Source organism: Chiloscyllium punctatum, chromosome 8 (assembly GCF_047496795.1).
Source record: "Chiloscyllium punctatum isolate Juve2018m chromosome 8, sChiPun1.3, whole genome shotgun sequence".
Classification (NCBI taxonomy): Eukaryota; Metazoa; Chordata; class Chondrichthyes; order Orectolobiformes; family Hemiscylliidae; genus Chiloscyllium; species Chiloscyllium punctatum.
The window spans coordinates 103,543,842-103,566,357 of NC_092746.1; the positions used below are offsets into that span (position 1 = coordinate 103,543,842).

General features: G+C 41.5%; 1 protein-coding gene across 5 annotated transcripts in view; it reads left to right on the forward strand.

The window, feature by feature from the left end:
- Window positions 1-22,516, forward strand: part of LOC140480791 (disco-interacting protein 2 homolog C) — a 619,093-nt gene that overhangs the window by 518,463 nt on the left and 78,114 nt on the right. For all 5 annotated transcript variants that reach the window (XM_072576180.1, XM_072576182.1, XM_072576181.1 and 2 more), the window contains 2 exons: window positions 11,026-11,137; window positions 21,586-21,695. In XM_072576180.1, the coding sequence (XP_072432281.1) occupies window positions 11,026-11,137; window positions 21,586-21,695 (222 nt within the window). The remainder of the gene's footprint in view (window positions 1-11,025; window positions 11,138-21,585; window positions 21,696-22,516) is intronic.

A 22,516-nucleotide genomic window follows, 5' to 3' on the forward strand; every position in this document is an offset into this window, starting at 1 on the left:
ATATTTTGATTACTGGTACTTCATATTTTATATTGCCAAAATACTGTGTACAGTACTTCAAAATAATAAGATACTTCATATAAACTTATCAGCTAAAATCAAAAACAACGTTTTACTGAACCTAAATTAATTCTAATTTAGTTCTCAAATTTTATCTGACTTCAATGGAAAATGATTTGGGTGAAATGGTGCTGGTATGTCTGGAGACTGTGTCAAAAATAAATTCCTACTAAAAATGGTAACGTTGTTTGTAAGGTCCAGATCAGATATTCTGTTGCTTATAAAGGGGTACAGTAGCATAAGTATACATGATCAATTCACTGCATTTGTTCCACCCCCACTTTATTAAAATATGATACAATAAAGTATCATTTGTGCGACACTAAAGCCATGCAATTGCCATCTCAAACAAACGTGAATGTAATCCCCACCCCTTGACATTTAATGATATTACTGAATCCCTCATTGTTAACATTATGAGTTACCAATGACCAGAAACTGAACTGTAATAGCCGCATAAATGCTTTGGCTACAAGAGCAGCTCAGGGGTGGGGATTTGGTAGTGAGTTGCTCACTTGCTAACTCTTCAAAGCTTGTCCAACATCTGCACAGATTAGGAGTGTGAAGGAATACTGTCCAATGACATGGAATGGTGTAGCTTCAACAACATTAGAAGCTCGACACCATCCAAGACAAAGCGATCTGCTTGATTGGCACCATACCCACAGCCTTCCACACACACTTCATTCACCACAAAGAGGAGTAAACTTAAATTATGATTACTTTTCCTGTTCTAAGTCCGATGAGGTGTTGTTTGCTTCAAACCTTACCCTTACTTAAGTTGAAGATTGGTATCCAAGACCCATTTTCCGATTCTAATTTTGGAATTAGCAGATACCTTGATAATGAAATCAAAGAGCTTATTAACTGAACATCTGAACAGGGGAAGTGATCCACTGCTTTATCCACATCTCAGTGAAGACAGATTGCGGAAACAGGATTCAGGGCTGCGATCGATGTGCTGTCACTTATTACCATGCGTGGAATTTCAGAGTGCAGCCGCACAGCTTGGAGGGAATTTTAAAGACAGGAGAGGAGATGGGTTTGTGTGAGTGGAGAATTAGCCGGGCAAGACAATGGCCAAGTCACAGAGGTGTACTGCACGGAAACAGACCCTTCTGATCCAACTTGTTCATACCAACCAGGTTCCCTAAATGGAGCTAGTTCTATTTTCTTGTATTTGGCCCCTATCCTGTATCCCTTGGGCGGCATGGTGGCTCAGTGGTTAGTACTGCTGCCTCACAGCACCAGGGTCCCAGGTTTGATTCCAGCCTTGGGCGACTGTGTAGAGTTTGCACATTCTCCCCGTGTCTGCATGGGTTTCCTCTGGGTACTCCGGTTTCTGTCCACAGTCCAAAGATGTGCAGGTTAGGTGAATTGGCCATGCTCAATTGCCCATAGTGGTAGGAGCATTAGTCAGAGGGGAAATGGGTCTGGGTGGATTACCTTTTGGAGGGTTGGCCTGGACTGGTTGGGCCAAAGGTGGATTAGTGGTGCTGGAAGAGCACAGCAGTTCAGGCAGCATCCAACGAGCAGCGAAATCAACGTTTCGGGCAAAAGCCCTTAATCAGGAATAAAGGCAGTGAGCCTGAAGCATGGAGAGATAAGCTAGAGGAGGGTGGGGGTGGGGAGAGAGTAGCATAGAGGTAGCTGTCCAAATGCAGCTCTTTACATACACTTCCTTTGGCAGCTCTTTTCATACATGTACCACCCTCTGTGTGAAAATGCTGCTGCTCAGTTTAAATCCCCCCCCCCCCTCACTTTAAACCTGTGCCATCTGGTTTTGCACTCCCCTATCCTTGGAAAAAGAACTTAGCTATTCACCTTAATGAGTATGTCTGGGAATTTGGTTCAAAGTGGGAATTTGGAGCAGAGGGTCAAAGAGGTGCTTTAGTTCAGGTTTAGTGCAAGAAGTAAGAAGTTAAAAATCACACAACACCAGATTATAGTCCAACAGGTTTATTTGGAAGCACTAGCTTTCGGTGCGCAGTTCCTTCAGGTGATTGTGGAGCATAAGATTATAAGACACAGAATTTATAGCAAAAGTTTAGAGTGTGATGTAACTGAAATTATAAATTGAAAAAGACCCAGATTGTTTGTTAAATCTCTAATCTTTTAAAATGACCATATTGGTTTCAGTTCTTTCATATGTAAATCACAAAACTTGTTTTAAAAGTTACATTCTCAAGTGCACTTTAACAATTGGTGTCATGTCAGCCCGGATAACGTATTGAAGGTGTGAACTCCCTGTGAGGCTCTCTGCCAGAATGGTCAGATTGATTCTCATCTAAAAATGGATTTACAGAATCTTACATGGATTCATGCAGTTTTTGAGCAAGGTAAAATGTAATTCTGCAAGTACAAATTCACCCCACAAACTTATATATGTGTGTGTGTGTGTGTGTGTGCCACGCATATGGGTTTGTGGGTGAGGTGGGGTGTGTGTGTGTAAAGGGGTTTAAGTCTGTGAGAGGGTGTGTGTGGGAGTGTATGAGAGAGGGTCTGAATGTGTGTGTGTGTGTGTGTGTGTGTGTGTGTGTATAGTGCAATGGGGTCACCTGTAATGTGACATGAACCCAAAGTCCTGGTTGAGGCCATTCCCATGGGTACCGAACTTGGCTATCAGCCTCTGCTCGGCCACTTTTCACTGTTGCCTGTTCGAAGTCAGCCTTGGAGGATGATCATCTTGTCACAGAAAGATGTTGAGTTTGTGTTAGGCCTGTAGTTATTAGGTTTTTTTTAAGGCTGATCTTTACCCAATTTCCGTTCTCTCTCTCTGGGCTCCACCTCCACCTGTCTTTTATCACCCCGCCCCTACTAACCTTTTCCTTGCTACAATCAGTTCAGAAGAAGGGTCACTGGACCGGAAACATTATTCCTGCTTTCGTTGTACAGCTGCTGCCAGACCTGCTGTGTCTTGTCCAGCAATTTCTGTTTTAATTTCTGATTTCCAGCATCTGCAGTTCTTTGGGGTTTTTTTTTTGATTAGCTAAATAAGAGTCATGTGGAAAAGATGGTAAAATAGTGTTGAGAATGATCAGATTGACAATGTCTCATTGAATGGCAGAACAGACACGATTGTCCAAATTCCCTACTTTTGCTCTGCCATCTATGGCCCTATGGCCTGCTTGCCCTCAAAGTATGTGACCTGCTGAATTTAATTTCACAATTTCCTGTGTTGGGATTTGAACTCAGCATTTGAAGTTGTCAATCCTGTACTAATACAGTTATCCAGCCATTGTATAAGCTGGCCTATCAAATGTCTTTTAATTTGTAGACATGTGGGTTTCTGTGAATAAAATAGTTGCAGTGCTCTAGAGCAACCTTGTTGCCAAGCTGCTACTTAGCTCCTGTCTTGGGAAATCTATTGCTAGGAGTCATAGGACAGCTTGACTGTTCAGAAAACAAATCCCGATGACATAATGGGATACAATCTTAAATGTTAATTACAATGTTAATTGCTGACAAATGGAAACGGTCATTTGGATGCATAATAATCATGATCATGGTTTATTCAGTGATTTGGAAATGTGGTGACTGGAAATCATCTACTTAATTGACCGTGCCTTATTTTTCACTTATGAAATTTTCTCATTTATCTCTGACCTTCAGCTTCTCTGGTAGTATTAATTTGTGTCAGTACGAGTGCCTATGTTTATTATTAAACAGTGCTTTGGTACAATATAATATCCTTTCAATGCTCCAAGGTTGTATTTTATGGCCCATTTACATGACAGCAATGATGTCTCTGGTAGCTGTGACTTTGGTCATCGTGCCTAATGTGTTGGAGTTTGTACTGATGCTTGTGAAAAAGTAGAGAATGACCTTGTAAAGTAGTTTTAATCTGGTGTCGCAGCAGTGTAGTGGCCCCATGGTGAGGAGGTAATCTGCCACCACCATTCAAAGAAAGAAAAGACTTGTATTTGGAGTGCCATTGATGACTTCAGAATGCCTCAAAGGACTCTATAACTGACTAAAAGCGAACCAAGTGTGATATTGCAGGGAAAGCACCACACACATTGTGTGCAGCATGATTCTATTGAGATGATAACCAGCTAATCTGTTTTGGTGACATGTTGAGGGATAAATATTTGCCAACAGTGCTACCCTGCTCTCTTAGTGCAGTTAGATTTTTATCCCTAACTTCGAGGGTTAAAGAGGCAAAGCAGCATCTCTACCGGTGAATCCTTCTGTCAGTCTAATTTATAAGCCTAGACTGCCTGCTCACGTCACTGGACAGCAGTTTGAATCCACAACCGTCTGAGTGCTTCTACTGAACCACAGCTCATTCAGTCACCTTCCACTTAATGTCACTTTATTAATATGGTCATTCTACAAAGTTGATGTGTCCATTTGTCTGGTCAGCAAAAACAGTGCTACCAGTTAATGTGGGTTGAGAGCACTGCTTATGCATAAAAGGCAGGAGGCACTTTTCAGCTTGCTGATTCCTGTGAAACATAGAAATAGGAGCAGGAGTAGGCCATTCAGCCCTTCAAGCCTGCTGTATGATTCAATATGATGATGACTGATCATCCAACTCCATACCCTGTCCCTGCTTTCTCCCCATACCCTTTCATCCCTTTAACCTAAAGAATTTTATCTAACTCCTCCTTGAAACTATTCAGCCATAGAATTTTAGAATCCCTACAGTGCAGAAACAGGCCATTTGGCCCAACAAGTGCACAGTTACCCTCCGAAGAGTAACCCACCCAGTCCCATTCCCCTTCCCTATTACTCTACATTTACCACTAACTATTGCACCTAACTTACACATCCCTAAACACGATGGGCAATTTAGTATGGCCAATTCACCTAAATTACACACCTTTTGGATTGTGGGAGGAAATCGGAGCACCTGGGTGAATTGCAAACTCCACACTGACAGTCACTGATGCTGGAATTGAACCCAGGTCCCTGGTGCTGCAAGGCAGCAGTATTAACCACTGGGCCACTGTGCCACCCCAATGACACACACGACTGCAATCGTTCATCTTGTGAAAGAAAGTACAAGACTCCTTGTTAAAGATTACAGTGTCAGCCTTAATGTTTAATAATCTGTTACTCTGCTTAGAAACCCCAATCCTTAATAAGTTATTGTGCAGCAAAATGTGGGTTTGGCAATTACGCTGATTTTGAGGCGACTAAATCATGTTGTGCTTTGTGCATATTTTCATACAGTGTTGCCATAAGCAACCCACACAAAGGAATACATGCAGAATATCGAAAGGAAAAGTCTGGGGTTGTGCCAAAGGCTACTTGCGATTTACAATTCAAATGCATGTTTTCCTGGCACCTATTGATAGAATTTGTTGCCTAATTGGAATCTTTTCATTCTCTCCTAAAGTGCTATGTTGCTGTACCTCAAATTGAAATTACTTCAACTTGAATCTTTTGATTAATCAGAGTTTAGACTTCATTGTTCAAAAGTTTGGCGAAGATTGCCAGCATCATTGCACTTTTTGTGTGGCATCTGGGATATGGCTAAGAAAATAGACATTTGAAATCTCCCAGAGTGGATGGTTCAGTGGTTAGCACTGCTGCCTCACAGTGCCAGAGACCCAGGTTCGATTCCAGCCTCAAGCAACTGTCTGTATGCAGTTTACACATTCTCCCTGTGTCTGGGCGGGTATCCTCCCACAGTCTAAGGATGTGCAGGTTTGGTAGATTGACCGTGCTAAGTTGCCCATAGTGTCCAGGCATGTGCAGGCTAGGTGGATTAGTCATAGGAAATGCAGGGTTTCGGGGATGGGGTGGAATGATCTTTGAAGAGTCAGTGTGGAGTCAATGGTCTGAATGGCCTGCTTCCACACTGTAAGGATTCTATGATTCTATGAACAGTTCTTCCATTGTCACTAAAAAATGCAGGGTGGAAACTTTCCTGTTATTATTTCTGCTGACACATTACTGACTCGTTCCTTCTATTTTGTACAGAGACAGGGAAAAGGCAGAATGCTTCCCCTTGCAATAAACATTAAAAAGAAATTCATTTGATGGTATAACTTCCTTAAAAATCCTTTCCCTGAAACTTAGCTGCTTAATTAGAGCCATTTACAAAGATAGGTACTCAATAGGATATTATCAACTTCTGCATTGTGTGGTGCATTTTAATTGAGAAAGAGTGAAATGATTCTTTTTGAGCATGCCTGTGTTATTTAAAGCTTAACTGATCGGCTAAATTTGTTTATAAATGCATAATTAGTCTCTAATCATAATAGGCGTGCAGTTTCAATCTTGGATGTGTGATACTTGGCTGGAAATTAGAGAGGGAGCAGAAAGGGCTTGTTTGAAGTCAAAACCCATATAAATGTTTTTCCTGCAGGTACTGTTGAATTCAACCTGGTTAGTGTTTTGGAAAGTGGAGTTGTGAATTATTGGATTAGCCTTGATTTCTTTGAATGGTGGAGTGGATTCAGTGGGCCAAATGGCCAACCTCTCTTCCTATGTCTTATTGCATGTCTCTTTTTCCCTGACCAGAGCGACCTAGTTTGAGAGGTTGATTACTGTGACAGTACTAGGGCACAGCTGAGTTATCTCAGGAAGGGTGGGGTGGAGTGGATGAGAGGACAAGCAGAGCCAAAGATGGGAAAAGATTGGGAAGATTGAATGGCAAGGTCAAGCTGTCGGGATCGCAGCAAGAACATGGGAGATAATTTAGTAGGGTGATTTGGGGTTGGGGAAGCAGAGCAGATTTGGGAATGATGGGGAGGCCTGTGGGGAGAGGGAGTTTAGGATACAGTGTTATGGAGGCTGAGGCTGAGGTGAGAGGAGGTCAGGACACTGATTTTATAAGATTGGGAAAGGGGCTGCAAGAGGAACCCAATTACATCAGAAATTATTGGGTGGAACAAACTACTGGAATAGTACTTTCTATTCAGATCCGGCAGTGCCGTACAGTACAAACCTCAGTTTACCCAGAGGCCTTCCCTAAGGCCCAGAAAAAGGAAGTCCACTATGCTCCACCACTCTCCCCAGAATTGAGTTTGCAGTGTCGTTTGAATATAGAAACATATTACAGTGTATAAATTGCCAACCTACACCAGAGATGAATGGGCTCTTGCAGCATTTCGGTGGGAGAAGCACCAATGGGGGAGCCAGCAGCAAGGATTGGCTGGGTTTCTGTGTGTTGCCCCTTTCCATGCTGTGTCCATTGATCACGCACATAGTGCCTGCGAACAGATGATATCCCTACAACTTACCCACACCAGAAGACTTTGGCGATGTTTGCTGGGTGACCTGCCTGGATGCTGAGTCCACTGTCCAGCAGCAGTGGGTTGGCAGTGGCCCACGAAAGACCACAATTGGTCTCCACCCCAACCCCAACCACCACCCCTCTCTGGGCTGGGACATGAAATCCTGCTCTGGATTATACCAGATTGCTTCCGGGATACGTGGCTAAACTTCAAAACTGTGGGACTGTGAGCAAGAAATATAACAGGATTCATTTTTAATTCACACCATTGAAGGACGACTGAATAAATGCGGATGAGGGATGGAAGAATCTGTATTAGAATGAGGTTGAGCACCTCATTCTGCTTTACTGTTTTAAAGTGAGCTCTGAAAGGCCAGGTTTCCTGAGTCTGAGCAGCTACTAGGAGGTGAGGGCTATTGGATCCAGGGGATCCACCATTGATCCACCATGCCCCTCCCACGACCCTCGCCAATGGCCCTTACAATCTCCACCCTGCACCAAAATGTCACCTCTATACCCAACCAAAGGCAACCATCCCCCTCAGAGCATCTAACTCTTACTCCGCCCCACTTTACTTCCCAAGACGAAGATTCTCCCCTACCCTTCCAACCCCACAAGCCCTCATTTCCAAGGGGCAATGAGTGAGCAAACTCACTCATTTGCTCCTTCCATTAATTAAAGTTCCTGATCTTTCTCTCCAAGTTCCAAATCCCCCCATCTCTCCCCAATATAAGTCTCTGATAAATTACCCCCCCCCCCATTAATTTTATTCCACCCAGCTCCTGGTCCTGCTGAGGTTTTTGATACCTATTTCACTCACCCATGTCTCTAAGCCCTCCAATTTCCAAGGCCCCTCCCCAACCCCTGGTCCTTAATATCTCAGGTCTCCTATACCTAACCTGTCATCATCCTTCTGGATCAGGATCTGCATGCCACTCACTATCTGCTCCTCTGTTCCTTATAACTTGCGTTGTCCTATCTCCTGCAGCTTCTTGTCTCAACTCCATTCTTTGCACACAGATCTCGTCTTCTAGGATTGCAGCATTTTTGTTTAGGCCAGCTCCTTCTCCAGCTCCCAGCTGGTCTATGATATTGGATCAGGAAGGCATCGAGATTCCCGGCAGCATCATATGAAAACTACTTCCTCCCAAAAGACATTTGATTTCATTTTCTCAGTTCCTCAGGGGTTGATGGAAAAATCACTTTTTTAGACCTTGGAGTGCAGGTTCATAGCTCCTTGAAAGTGAAGTCGCAGGTAGATAGGATAGTGAAGAAGACATTTGGTATGCTTTCCTTTATTGGTCAGAGTACTGAGTACAGGAGTTGGGAGGTCATGTTGTGGCTGTACAGGACATTGGTTAGGCCACTGTTGGAATATTGCGTGCAATTCAGGTCTCCTTCCTATCGGAAAGATGTTGTGAAACTTGAAAGGGTTCAGAAAAGATTTACAAGGATGTTGCCAGGGTTGGAGGATTTAAACTATAGGGAGAGGCTGAACAGGTTGGGGCTGTTTTCCCCGGAGCATCGGAGGCTGAGGGGTGATCTTCTAGATGTTTACAAAATTATGAGGGGCATGGATAGGATAAATAGGCAAAGTCTTTTCCCTCAGGTCGGGGAGTCCAGAACTAGAGGGCATAGGTTTATGGTGTGAGGGGAACGATATAAAAGAGACCTAAGGGGGCAACTTTTTCATGCAGAGGGTGGTACGTGTATGGAATGAACTGCTGGAGGAAGTGGTGGAGGCTGGTACAATTGCAATATTTAAGAGGTATTTGGATATGAATAGGAAAGGTTTGGAGGGATATGGGCCGGGTACTGGCAGGTGGGACGAGATTGGGTTGGGATATCTGGTGGGTTGGACCAAAGGGTCTGTTTCCATGCTGTACATTTCTATGAGCAAGTGAGGACTGCAGATGCTGGAGATTAGAACTTAAAAATGTGTTGCTGGAAAAGCACAGCAGGTCAGGCAGCATCAAAGGAACAGGAGAATCGACGTTTCGGGCATAAGAAGGGCTTATGCCTGAAACATCGATTCTCCTGTTCCTTTGGTGCTGCCTGACCTGCTTCACTTTTCCAGCAACACATTTTTAAGTACATCTCTATGACCCAATGCATTAATAGTATTGATTTGTTTGTTAAAACCACTAAATTGGCTAGCTGAAAGAAGACAGAGGGTGGTGGTTGATGGAAAATGTTCATCCTGGAGTTCACTAGTGTGCAGCGAGGATCTGTTTTGGGGCCACTGCTGTTTGTCATTTTTATAAATGACCTGGATGAAGATGTAGAATGGTGGGTTAGAAAATTTGCGGATGACATTAAGGTCAGTGGAGTTGTGGGTAGTGTGTGAAGGATGTTATGGGTTACAGATGGACATTGATAAGATGCAGAGCTAGACTGAGAGATGGAAAATAGAGTTTAATGCAGAAAAGTGTGAGGTGATTCACTTTGGAAGGAGTAACAGGGATAAAGAATACTGGGCTAATGGTGAGATCCTTGGTAGTATGGATGGGCAAAGAGATCTTGATATCCATGTGCATAGATCTCTGAAAGTTGCCCCCAAGATTGATAGGATTGTTAAGAAAGCATATGGAAAGCTTTTATTGATAGAGGGATTGGGTTTCTGAGCCATGAGGTCATGTTGCAGCTGTATAAAACCCTGGTGTGGCTGCACCTGGAGTATTGTGTACAGTTCTAGCATTATAGGAAGGGTGTGGAAGCATTGAAAGGGTGCAGAGGAGATTTACCAGGATGTTGCCTGGTTTGGAGGGCAGGGCTTATGAGGAAAGGCTGAGGGACTTGAGGCTGTTTTCATTAGAGAGAAGGAGGTTGAGAGGTGACATAATTGAGACATACAGATGATCAGAGGATTAGACAGGGTGGACAGTGAGAGCCATTTTCCTCAGATGGTGATGGCTAGCATGAGGGGACATAGCTTTAAATTGAGGGGTGATCGATATAGGACAGATGACAGAGGTTGTTTCTTTACTCAGAGAGTAGTAAGAGTGTGGAATGCCCTGCCTGCAACAGTAGTAGACTCACCAACTTTAAGGGCATTTAAATGGTCATTGGATAAACATATGGATGAAAATGCAGTAGTGTAGGTTAGATGGGCTTCAGATCGATTTCACAGGTCAGCACAACATTGAAGACTGAAGGGCCCCTGCGCTGTAATGTTATATGAACTAAAGCTACATTGTGCAGAGTATAGGTGTATTCATTTATTTTGCTTTGTAACCAAAGAGTAAAATATATTTTTCACTTGTAATCATTCTTTTGTTCTCAAACTTTTTGTTCTATATATTTTATTTATATATATTTCTAAAATGCGTGTATGTGTTCACTCATTTAATCAGGGATAGAGTGATGACTTCATTTTGGATCTGTCATAGCTTACTAGGGTTTTTAATTTATAGTAAAAGGGAACATTGTCATTAAAATTCACTTGAATTATAAATGTGTTGTAAGGAAGGTAAACTGACTGCCTTACCAAATCGGATCAGTGTGACTCCAGTCTCCCATACAAACGCAATAAATTTTTAACTGCTCTCTGAAGCCACTCAGTACTCACAGCTATAATTAGGTAAACTAGGGTGTACTATGAATGCTCCCTTTACCAGCAATATCTGTATCTTGAGAGGATTTAGATTTTTAAAAAATTACCTTTTACATTTATCCCCCTCCAAATCTTCATTGCAAATGAACACACATTTGCTGTGATGAATCAATTTGGTCTTTCAAATGTGCATTGCTTAACTAATAGGTTCATTATTTTGCAGGTCAGCAGATCAGCATGCATAATGACATCGCAATTGGTAGTAAAACTTCTAAGGTCACGGGAAGCAGGAGCAGCAGTTGATGTAAGAACATGGCCTCCTGTTTTAGACACAGGTAGGAAATGTGGGTTCAGAAATTAAGTGCAAGAGGCAGTATTGCACTCTATTCCATCCTTGGTAGGTTGTTTTAAAAGAAAAACATCCAGTTTTATAGGCTTCCATCATGATGCATAAACATTCAGTGGTGCATTTTAAGAACCTGTTGGTAAAATGAAGACGCTGCATTGTCAGACATTAAATCAAATATTTATGAATCAAATGGAGCTTTATTTACAGGAGCCTAATGTATAGGAATGCCTATGTTATTTTTTCACGGTCCAATCCACTCATATTTTGCCATGAATCATTAGTACAAACTAATTGATTGTCTTAATTTTGTGTAACTGTTCAGAGTTGAAAGTATTTTAATGCCCTGTAAAGGTGTTAAATCATTTGAGAAAATATCAAGACAATGTATTAAAAACACATACAAGATGAGAAACAATCTTACATTAAGTTGAACATTTTACATTTTGGGTCAGGCATTATAATGCAATATTGTTGTGTTTGATATTTGAGAAACAAGGGTGATGGCCAAGACGTTTTGCAGTAGCAGTTAAGGAAAAAAGAAGTTTTAATTATTGAAAGCAATTTGGGAAAAAAATATGTTTATGGGACAGATGTCAATTTTGCAGTGCACTGCCATGTGTATTTATATAAAAATTGGCAATTGTTAGCCATACTTTATAATAACTCATTTTAGTTTGTTTCATTAGAGTTTAAAAGGGAATGGCAGTTTTTGATAGACTGAGAAGGTTATTTAATGGTTCATTGTGTCAGCCCGGGCTTCCCAAAATAGGGGTCATGAGCTGAAGAGCTGATACAGGCTAAAATTCTGTTGGCTTTAGCTCTGAGACTGGGATGGACAAAGTGGAGCTCCAACTGAGCGACAGGAGTGGTGCTTACGCTACTACAGGTCCCACCTCTGCAGCAGACTCTGCCACACCCCCACAGCCCCTATTTCCCCTGGATGTCCCACTTTTTCTATTTTCACACTGTCTTTTCATGACAATTTTCAAGCCTTCAAATGGGGGTCACACTCGGAAAGGTTTGGGAAGCTCTGGTGTAAAGTGTTTAAAGTCATACAAGAAAGTTTGGATGAATAACTATGATATTTAACTATGTGAAATTTATATCACAGCATCCATAGTGATTTAAGGATAAAATAAAGATTACAGTAGATTGCAAGATATATGATGATCCAATTTTTTTTGCACTAGAAATCATCTGTATACTCAGCAAACAAGTCAATCCTCCTCCTCTGCTAATAAATGGTACACTTGCACATTGGAGTCCACCTTAATTTTCACCTGAGAAATGTATGCTTCAATAATCATATAAAGGTCGCCAGCACCCTGGCAATGTTTTTCTACAACCTCTACCATCAGGGAGAAGGTACAGAAACCTGAACATACACACCAGCTGGTTTCAAAACAGTTTCTACCCTACTGTTGTTAGAATACTGAATGGGCTCATAAACTCTTAACATTCGCTTGTACCTATGTTTTTGTTTTTGCCACTGTTTACCTGTTATTTACTTATCTATACTCCTTAACTCTGTGATCTGCCTGTATTGCTCACAAGATAAAGCTTTTCACTGTGCCTTAGTACATGTGACAATAAATTCAGTTCAATTCAATTGGCAAGCGCAATCAAGCCAACAACTGCACGTGGTGATGAATGAACAAAAATGGATCTTTTAGCAAAAAGAATAAGGTACAAAGCTGCTTTCAAGCTAAAGTTAGTAACACTTGCTGTAGCAGGGGAATTCAGTATTGGTGAAAAGAGTGTAAGAAGAACAAAAAACCAAGAAAATTACAGCATAGTATCAGGCCTTTTGGCTCTCCAAGCCTGCGCCGATCCAAATCCTCTATCTAAATCTGTCACCTATTTTCTAAGGATCTGTATCCCTTTGCTCCCTGCCCATTGATGTATCTGTCTAGATACATCTTAAATGACACTAATGTGCCCACCTCTACCACCTCTGCTGGCAATGTGTTCCAGACGCTGACCGCCCTCTAAGTAAAGAACTTTCAAATCATATCTCCCCTAAACTTTTCCCCTCTCACCTTGAACTCGTGACCCCTAGTAATTGAGTCTGCCACTTTGGGGAAAAACTTTCTTGCTATGAATCCTGTATATATCTCTCATGATTTTGTAGACTTCAACCTCTGTCTTTCTAATGAAAATAATCCTAATCTATTTAGCCTGTCTTCATAGTTAGCACCCTCCATACCAGGCAACATCCTAGTGAACCTCCTCTGTACCCTCTTCAAATCATTCACATCCTTTTGGTAATGTGGTGACCAGAAGTGTATGCAGTATTCCAAATGTATGCAGTCTTGTACAACTGTAGCATGACCTGCCAACTTTTGTACTCAATACACCATCTGATGAAGGAAAGCATGCCACATGCCTTCTTGACCGCTCTATTGACCTGCGTTGCCACCTTCAAGGAATAATGGACCTGAACACCCAGATCTCTGTGTACATCAATTTTCCCCAGGACTTTTCCACTTACTGTATACTTCACTGTTGAATTGGATCTTCCAAAATGCATCACCTCACATTTGCCCAGATTAAACTCCAACTGCCATTTCTGTACCCAACTCTCCAATCTGTCTATAATTCTCTGACAGTTCCTTATACTATCTGCTACTCCACCAATCTTAGTGTCATCTGCAAACTTGCTAATCAGACCACCTATACCTTCCTCCAAGTCATTTATGTATATCACAAACACAGTGGTCCCAGCACAGATCCCTGTGAAACACCGGTGGTCACAATTCTACATTTTGAGAAACTCCCTTCCACCACTACTCTCTGTTTCCTATTGCCTAGCCAGTTCTTTATCCATCGAGCTATTACACCCTGGACCCATGCAACTTCAACTTTACCATCAGCCTATCATGGAGAACCTTATCAAATGCCTGACTGAAGCCCATATATATGATATCTATAGCCCTTTCCTCATCAATCAACTTTGTCACTTCCTCAAAGAATACTATTAATTTAGTAAGACATGACCTTCCCTGCACAAAGCCATATTTCCCATCACTGATAAGCCCATTTACTTCCAAATGGGAATAGATCCTATCACTCAATATCTTCTCTAGCAGCTTCCCTACCACTGACATCAGACTCACTGGTCTATAATTACCTGGATTATCCCTTCTTAAACAAGGGGACAACATTCACCATTCTCCAGTCCTCCAGGACCTCACCCATATTCAAGAATGCTGCAAAGGTATCTGTTAAGGCCCCAGCTATTTCCTCTCTCGCTTCTCTCTGTAACCTGGGATAGATCCCATCCTGACCTGGGGATTGTTCTCCTTAATGCCTTTCAGAATACCCAACACTTTCTCCCTTGTTATACTGACTTGACCTAGAATAATCAAACCTCTATCCCTAACCTCAACATCTGCCATGTCCCTCTTCTCAGTGAATACCAATGCAAAGTCCTCATTAAGAATCTCACCCATTCTTTTCTGACTCCATGCATAACTTTCCTCCTTTGTCCTTAAGTGGGCTAACCCTTTCTCAAGTTACCCTCTTGCCCCTTATACAGAGGAACCTTGATTATCCAGCATTCAATTATCCAAATATCAGATTATCCGGCAAGATTGCAATGTCCCACTGCTCGGCTAGACTATGTTATCAGCTATTTGATTATCCAGAATTTGATTAACCGAATGAAATACTCCCCGCCCGTGTCCTTCGGATAATAAAGGTTCCTCTGTATATGAATAAAAGGCTTTAGGATTTTCCTTAACCCCTTTTGCTGAAGATACCTCATGACCCCTTTTAGCCGCCTTAATTCCTCATTTCAGATTGGTCCGACATTCCCGATATTCTTCCAATGCTTCGTCTATCTTCAGCCGCCTATACCTTATGTATGCTTCCTTTTTCTTCTTAGCTAGTCTCACAATTTCACTATCATCCATGATTCCCTATTCTTGCCATTTCTATCCCTCATTTTCGGAGGAACATGTCTCTCCTGCAGTCTAATCAGCCTCTCTTTAAATACCTCCCATGTAAATGTGGATTTCCCTTCAAACAGCTGCTCCCAATCTACATTCTCCAGCTCCTGCTGAGTTTTGGTATAGTTGGCCTTCCCCCAATTTAGCATCTTCCTTTAGGACCACTCTCGTCTTTATCCATAAGTATTCTAAAACTTACGGAATTGTGATCACTATTCCCAAAGTAATTCCCTACTGAAACTTCAGCCACCTGGCCGGGCTCACTCCCCGACACCAGATCCAATATGGCCCCTTCCTAAGTTGAACTATTTACGTACTGCTCTAGAAAACTCTCCAGGATGCCATCTACAATTTCTGTTCCATCAAGACCTCTAACACTAAGTGAATCTCAGTCAATGTTTGGAAAATTAAAATGTCATATCACCCTGTTGCTCTGACATCTTTACATAATCTGTTTACATATTTTTACCTCTAACTCATGCTTGCTGTTGGGAGGCCCATAGTATAGCCCCAACATTGTTACCATACCCTTCCAATTTCTGAGCTCTGCCGATATTGCCTCACTGCTCGAGGCCTCCATGATGCCCTTCTTCAGCACAGATGTGATACCCTCATGATCTGAGAGTGTAAGAAGAAAGAATCCACCATAAAGGAGCTGCCCAACATCAAATGAGCTACAAAAACTGGCCTGACCTTGAGATTGTATTGGATGACCTTGTATTGCTATAGGTCCTTGAAAATAATCAGCATGGTTACATCGTCAGCAGAAATCGAATGCACATTGTTATGAAGATGTGGGTGTACTGTACCTTTTCAGAAAGTTAAAAGCTAACAGAACTACCTGACAGCATCATGTGTTCTCAACAAGATGCAATGCAGCATGTGGGGCCCCAGTTTATGTAGCTGATTGACTGGAGACAAAAACGTATTCAAATTAGGCCAATCAGTTTAAATTATACCTCCCAAAAAAACCAAACTCCAATCAAGTTTGAATTTAGTATATTGACAATATTAAAAACCAATGAAACAATCTGATGGTTTGGAGTATAAGACCGGGGAAAACTGAACAGTTGGATGCAGAACTCCAAAAAATAGCTCTCTTAAAGGTACTCTAATCGATCAGTCACCTGTGCAATAGAAATTCCTAAGAAGAAGACCAAGGAAGGGTAGATTTGATGTCTGGCTGGTTTTGAAAACTTGAATTTTTGGTAAACTTTAATTGAGGGTTTTATCGGACTAGTATTGTAGAAGGGGAGGATGAAAGGTTAGAGCAAGGAGTTGTAAATAGTTGTTAGTTAATTATTCTCTGGTATACTTTATACTATTAAGTGGTGGGTGGGGCGGCATGATGGCTCAGTGGTTACCACTGCAGCCATACAGCGCCAGGGACCTGGGTTCGATTCCTGCCTCAGGTGACTGTCTGTGTGAAGTTTGCGCATTCTCCCTGTGTCTGTTTGGGTTTCCTCTGGATGCTCCGGTTTCCTCCCACAATCCAAAGATGTGCTGGTCAGGTGAATTCACCATGCTAAATTGCCCATAGTGTTAGGTGCATTAGTCAGGGGTAAATATAGGATCAGGGAATGGTTCTGGGTGGGTTACTGTTCGGAGGGTCGGTGTGGACCTGTTGGGCTGAAGGGCCTGTTTCCATACTGTAGGGAATCTAATCTAATATAATCTTTAAGAAATAAAGTTGTTAATTTTTACTTTAAATAGTTCTTAGCTCTTGAATTTTCACAGATTGCCTGTACTGCATGGGATAAATCTTTTCTGTGTTGCTGGTTTAAATTAAGCAGGAGGATTTATCCTGTTTCGTAACAATATATTTGCACGTAGGGGGCCCAATCGAACTCTGAAACAGTCAAAGATTTCAGAGCAACACTTAGTTAGTATAACCACTTTAGAATCATAGAAGTCTCAGCCCCCTACCCTGTAACCCTGCATTTCCCATGGCTAATACCCCTAGTCGACACAACCCTGGACAGTATGGACAATTTAGCATGGCCAATCCACCGAACCTGCACATCTTTGAACTGCAGGGGGAAGACTGGAACACCTATGGGAAGATCGTGAAAACTCCATGCAGATAGTTGCCCAAAGCTGGGATTGAACCTTGTTCCCTGGGACTGAGACAGCAGTGCTAAGCACTGAGCCACCGTGCTGCCCCATGGAGCTGAAAGACCATGATTGCTCTCGACTACCAAATGATCTTTGCAAAAGCTAGCACTTGCCAGTGATTCATCAACAGATACTGGCAAAAACCCATTGTGTCATGTTGACAACATGAACAAAATGACGCAATTTGCCCAGCCATTGAATTGTGGAGTGGAAACTTTAGAAAATTATTTTAGTGAAACCCACAGGGTACAAGAATTCTAGAATGCACAGCCTTAGTAGCCTGAATGGATGATAGAACAAAACTCCCATGTTTAAAAATTGTTCCTGGTTTTTGTGCACTGTCCAAGACAGTGTTGAATAAATGAGGATGGAGTTGAGTTGTGGACTGATAATTCATGGAATATGTATCCCAGTAGCTGATGCAAATTATGGAACTTGTTTGTCAAGATTTGTGGTGTTGAAAAAGCACAGCAGGTCAGGCAACATCCGTGAAGCAGGAGAATCGGTGTTTCGGGCATAACCCCTTCATCAGGAATGAGCTTGTTAGTGCAGGGCATGCGTTGATCTTGTACAAATGAGGAAACCAAAAGACACTAATAGCGATATAACAGCCAAACTGCTTTAATATCTGGAGTGACCTAACATCCACAGTTAAATTTTGGATGTGTGCCTCAAGTTATTCAAGGATCATGTTTATGCGAAGTGAAATAGATTGGTCGATTGAGAGGAAATCTTCCCAAGGAGAGGAAAATATGCAAGAAATTTTGAGTCCAGTATGATGAGACTGGGATTCTGAAGAAGAGTCATTATCAAACTCAAAATGTTAGCTTGTTTTTTTCTGTCTACAGATGCTGCAAGACCTGCTGAGTTTCTCCTGCACTTCAAGCGTTTATTTCAGATCTCCAGCATCAACTGTATTTTGCGTTTATTTGGGTGGAAATGTGTGTGCTGCCCCACTCGGTCACTTTGCATTATTTTGTTATCAAGTTGCAGGATATTGCTGGTGCATAGGCCAGACAAAAAGTGCAGAATATTCAATTTAGTGGATGGAGAGGAAGATGATTTTTGTGGAGGGATGATTCTGAAAATGAAAATGCCAAATGCGAACCAGAGTGGCACCCTTACACTGATGTCATGGCCAAAGTAACTCCAACTGAATTTGATAAATTCTTTGTGACAGATGCCGAAGACATTGAATTGAATGGATTTTAACATTTTATTGGGTTTCAAGATATTCTTGCAGAATTACTTGTTTCAATGTAACCTGTCATATTAATTTATTGAATTTCCAGAGTTGGTTTATTTACTCACACCCCAAATGGCAATCAACTAAACTAACATCCAGCAATTCACATCTTATACTTACCATATAAGGTCACCCTTTGTTTTCACAAGGATATCTCAAGGGTTCAAAGTTCAACTTAAATAGCACAATCTGTGTTATTTATGTCTTGCATATCAACGTGGGAAAGGGAGCTGCAAGCCAATCTTTAAAAATCAGCAATTACTTAATCACTGGGCTTTGCCCAGTTCAATGTTCTTAAATTTGTGTGGCAATATTTTTTCTTCTGACATTTTTGAAATTTGATGTTATCAGTGTTAAAGAAATTACCCAATTGATGGTTTATTGGTAATTTTCTGTACCCATTTGAAAAATTGCAAAAGTCTACCAGACAGTTATTTAGAGAGTTAGAATTACCTCCACATGCAATAGATCAAGCCCATTGGTTATTGTAGGTCCTTGTTTTAAATTGCCCTGCTTAAAGTTGTTTCGTTTTAAAATGTTCTTATACCAGTTTCTCTGATTAATGTTGCAATTTATTTTTATTATGCTGTGTGTAATCATGAGACATCTCATTTAACATTGCTGTATTGTTGATGCAGTCATTGTCATTTTGGAGTGACCCCTGTCACTTCCTGAGATTCCCCTATTCACCTGTTCCCTTCTGGACCCTCCCCCAATTTAACCCTGACTCTCCCATTCACTGGAAAAGCGCAGCAGGTCAGGCAGCATCCAAGGAACAGGAGAATTGACGTTTCGGGCATAAGCCCTTCTTCAGGAAGAAGGGCTTATGCCCGAAACGTCGATTCTTCTGTTCCTTGGATGCTGCCTGACCTGCTGCACTTTTCCAGCAACACATTTTCAGCTCTGATCTCCAGCATCTGCAGTCCTCACTTTCTCCTCTCCCATTCACTGCCACCCTCCCACTTGTCGCCTTTCAACCTTATCCGCCCCATTTCCCCTAAAACCCTCGCCCTGATCTGACAGCTTTCTCTGGTTGCCATGTTACCTTACTTCTCCCTGAGTACATCTTGTCAATGAGGTCTTTCTCCAGTTCTCTTGACCGTGTTCCCTCTAAACTGCCAACCCACACAACATTCCACCCTGCCTCCACTGTGATCCACTGGCATTTATTGTTGACCAAGTCTCATCTGGGACTGTCATTTTTTATGTTTCAAATCTGCAGAAATCCTCCCTACCTCAAAAAAAAACACTTGACACCACTGCCCTTGCTAACTAATGTCCCATCTCCACTCTGTCTTTCATCCTTAAAGTCCTTGAACATTTGTCCATTCCTAAATCTGTGCCCTTCTTGCCATGATGTCCATGCTTGAATCCTTCAATTGAGTTTATACCCCTAGCACAGTACAGAAATGTCTCTTATCAAGTTACGAATGGTGTACTGCATATTTGTACTTTGTAAAGTAAGCACACCTTCCTTGTCTTTCCCAATCTGCCTGCAGCCTTTGATATGGTCTACCTCACCATCTGCTTCCAGCATCTCTGCCCTGTCGTACAATTGGGAGGAATTGCACTTCCAATTTTAGTCTAATAATAACATCATAGTACCACGTGCAATGGTTTTTCTTCCTGTTCCTGCACCGTTATCTCTGAGGAAGTGCTTGCCTTGGCTTCCTCTTATTTCTCGTCTCTAGACTACCTCTCACTGCCATCATCTGCAAGCACAGCTTTTGCTTTCATGAATGCTGACAGCACCCTAGTGCTCTCGCATGAACACTCCTTTCAACTCCTTCACTGTTCTTGAATTATCAGACCTCCTCATCTGAATCCAGTATTGGAGGTGAGTATACGTTTCCTCCAATTAAACAATGAATAATTAAACCACAAAACCATTGTCTTCCATCTATGCTGTAAGTTACATTCTCTAGCTACCTTTTCCATCCTTTTCCCTAACAAATACCTGAAACCAAATACATTTCTGCGTAATCTTGATTTCATATAAAACCACATATCTAAGCTATCACTTAAGACCATCTCCTTCCAACTCCATATCATTGACTAGCTTCACCCCGTCTCAGTTAATTTGTTGCTGGACCACTCATTCATGCCTTTGTTACCATTAGATTTAACAACTCCTAAGTACCTAAGTATTCTTAGCTGACCTCCCCACCTTCTGTCCTCAGTAAGCCTTAGACAGTGCTGTCCACTTTGGTATGATCCCAGCTGTTGATAGTACTGGACACTTTCCTGAATGCAATCTGGTTTGACAGAGGATATACTTAAACTTTAACATTTGGTTACTGTGCTGGTTCGTCATCAAAACATAATTCATACAAGGCTGGAAATGTTCTTGAACTAACAGATTTTCAGTTTATTAACAAAAAAAAGTATAGAAGACAATAAGAAATACCTTGACACAAAAAGGTTTCAATCTGTTTTCTCGTGCTATCCGTTAGAAAGTCTCATTTCCAGAGAAATATCACACCTATCTTAGCTTTTTAAATTTTTTTCTGAATTGACTCTTCCTGGTTTCTTTCACTTAAACTGTTGAATCTGTTTGTTTTATTTTTGGCAGTTCCTTTGAGTCCATTGAACTGAACATTTCACTGCTCTGTTGGTCCAGACTTCCTCAGTTCTAGCACCTTGAAAATATCTCTCTAGACTCACCTGGCCTAGAAATTCCATAGCCTAGAAACTGCATCTGCTGAGTTGGCTTGTTCTCCTTAACTGATCTGATGCCTCTGCTGGGAAAAGCTATTCTGCCTTCTGCACTGGTCTCTAAGACTTTGAACCTAATGCCTTGGCTGTCGACTTTTGTCAATTGTGCTCTTGCTTTATTAGCTTGAACATTCAGTAAAAATATGTTGTTGCTAACATCTTTGACCCTAAATGCCACATACGTACACCAGAATCTATTGTATTGTGTAGCTAAAATAGGATGTATAGAATGCAAAATACATTCTTCTACTTTCCAAACAGTGTATTGGAGTGATTTTGATGGATAGCTTGGTGGAGCCTGTTGGCCTTCTCAAATGGTATTCTCAAATGTTACTTTATTCCTTGCATTGCTGAATGACCACTCATATTCTGCGGTCCAGTCCCTTAAGTGTATTAATTTGTTTCCAGATGATTTGCCAAAGAGACGGCCTGCCCAGATTTATAAGCCCTCCAATCCTGACACTTTGGCTTACCTTGACTTTAGTGTATCTACGACAGGAATGCTGGCAGGAGTGAAGGTAAGATAACATTGAAGCTTTTGTCTCCTGTCTCATGAGTCTTTGTCTTTACAAAAAGTCACTTTCATTTGTATGAAACACCTTGTCTGCATACCAAAATAAATCTGCAGAATTATACTTGTAATGAGTGAAGTAAAGATAAGAACAAAGGGATGTAGACACAGAGCATCGTGAACATTTGTGGTTACTTGAATCCAAGTTAAGGCAGTTATCTGCAGTTTATATATATTTTGGATACAGTGGACCAAATCTGCTGCACTGTGATACAGGAGGCCGCAGGATCTGTGTGCCCACCCGCACATGCTGAATTGAGTTGTCTTAGAGAGGAAAGTTGCTTTCTAGAAGTCTTATCTTTCTGGCTGAGACACCAAAATCTGATCGCAAACTTCCAGGGGTTTTTCAGAGTGATGCTAATGGAAGCCTGGCTGCAGGTCTCCAGTTTTTCACCCTGCTGGTTTGTGATTTTGTGACAGTGAAGAAAGGTTTTTAAAAAAAGTGGGGGAGAGAATATTTATGTTTAATATCTGTTCTGTGCTCTCTGATATGTGCCGTGACGTGGATTTGAGTAGCTAAATAATACTGCATTTGTGTGGTGGCTAGCTTTAAGCTTTGTTTGTACAAATTAAGCTAAATTACACTGTACCATTTTGTATTTTTATTAGCTTCTTTATGACATAAAAACGATTCATCATTTTTTGTAGTCCATGTGATGAGCTTTCTGATTGGTGAACCATTTTGATTGTCTTGCATCTTTCAGGCTATTGTTAATCTTAATTATCATTGGACAACTTTGTAACATCTTGTAAACCGTTTTCTAACAA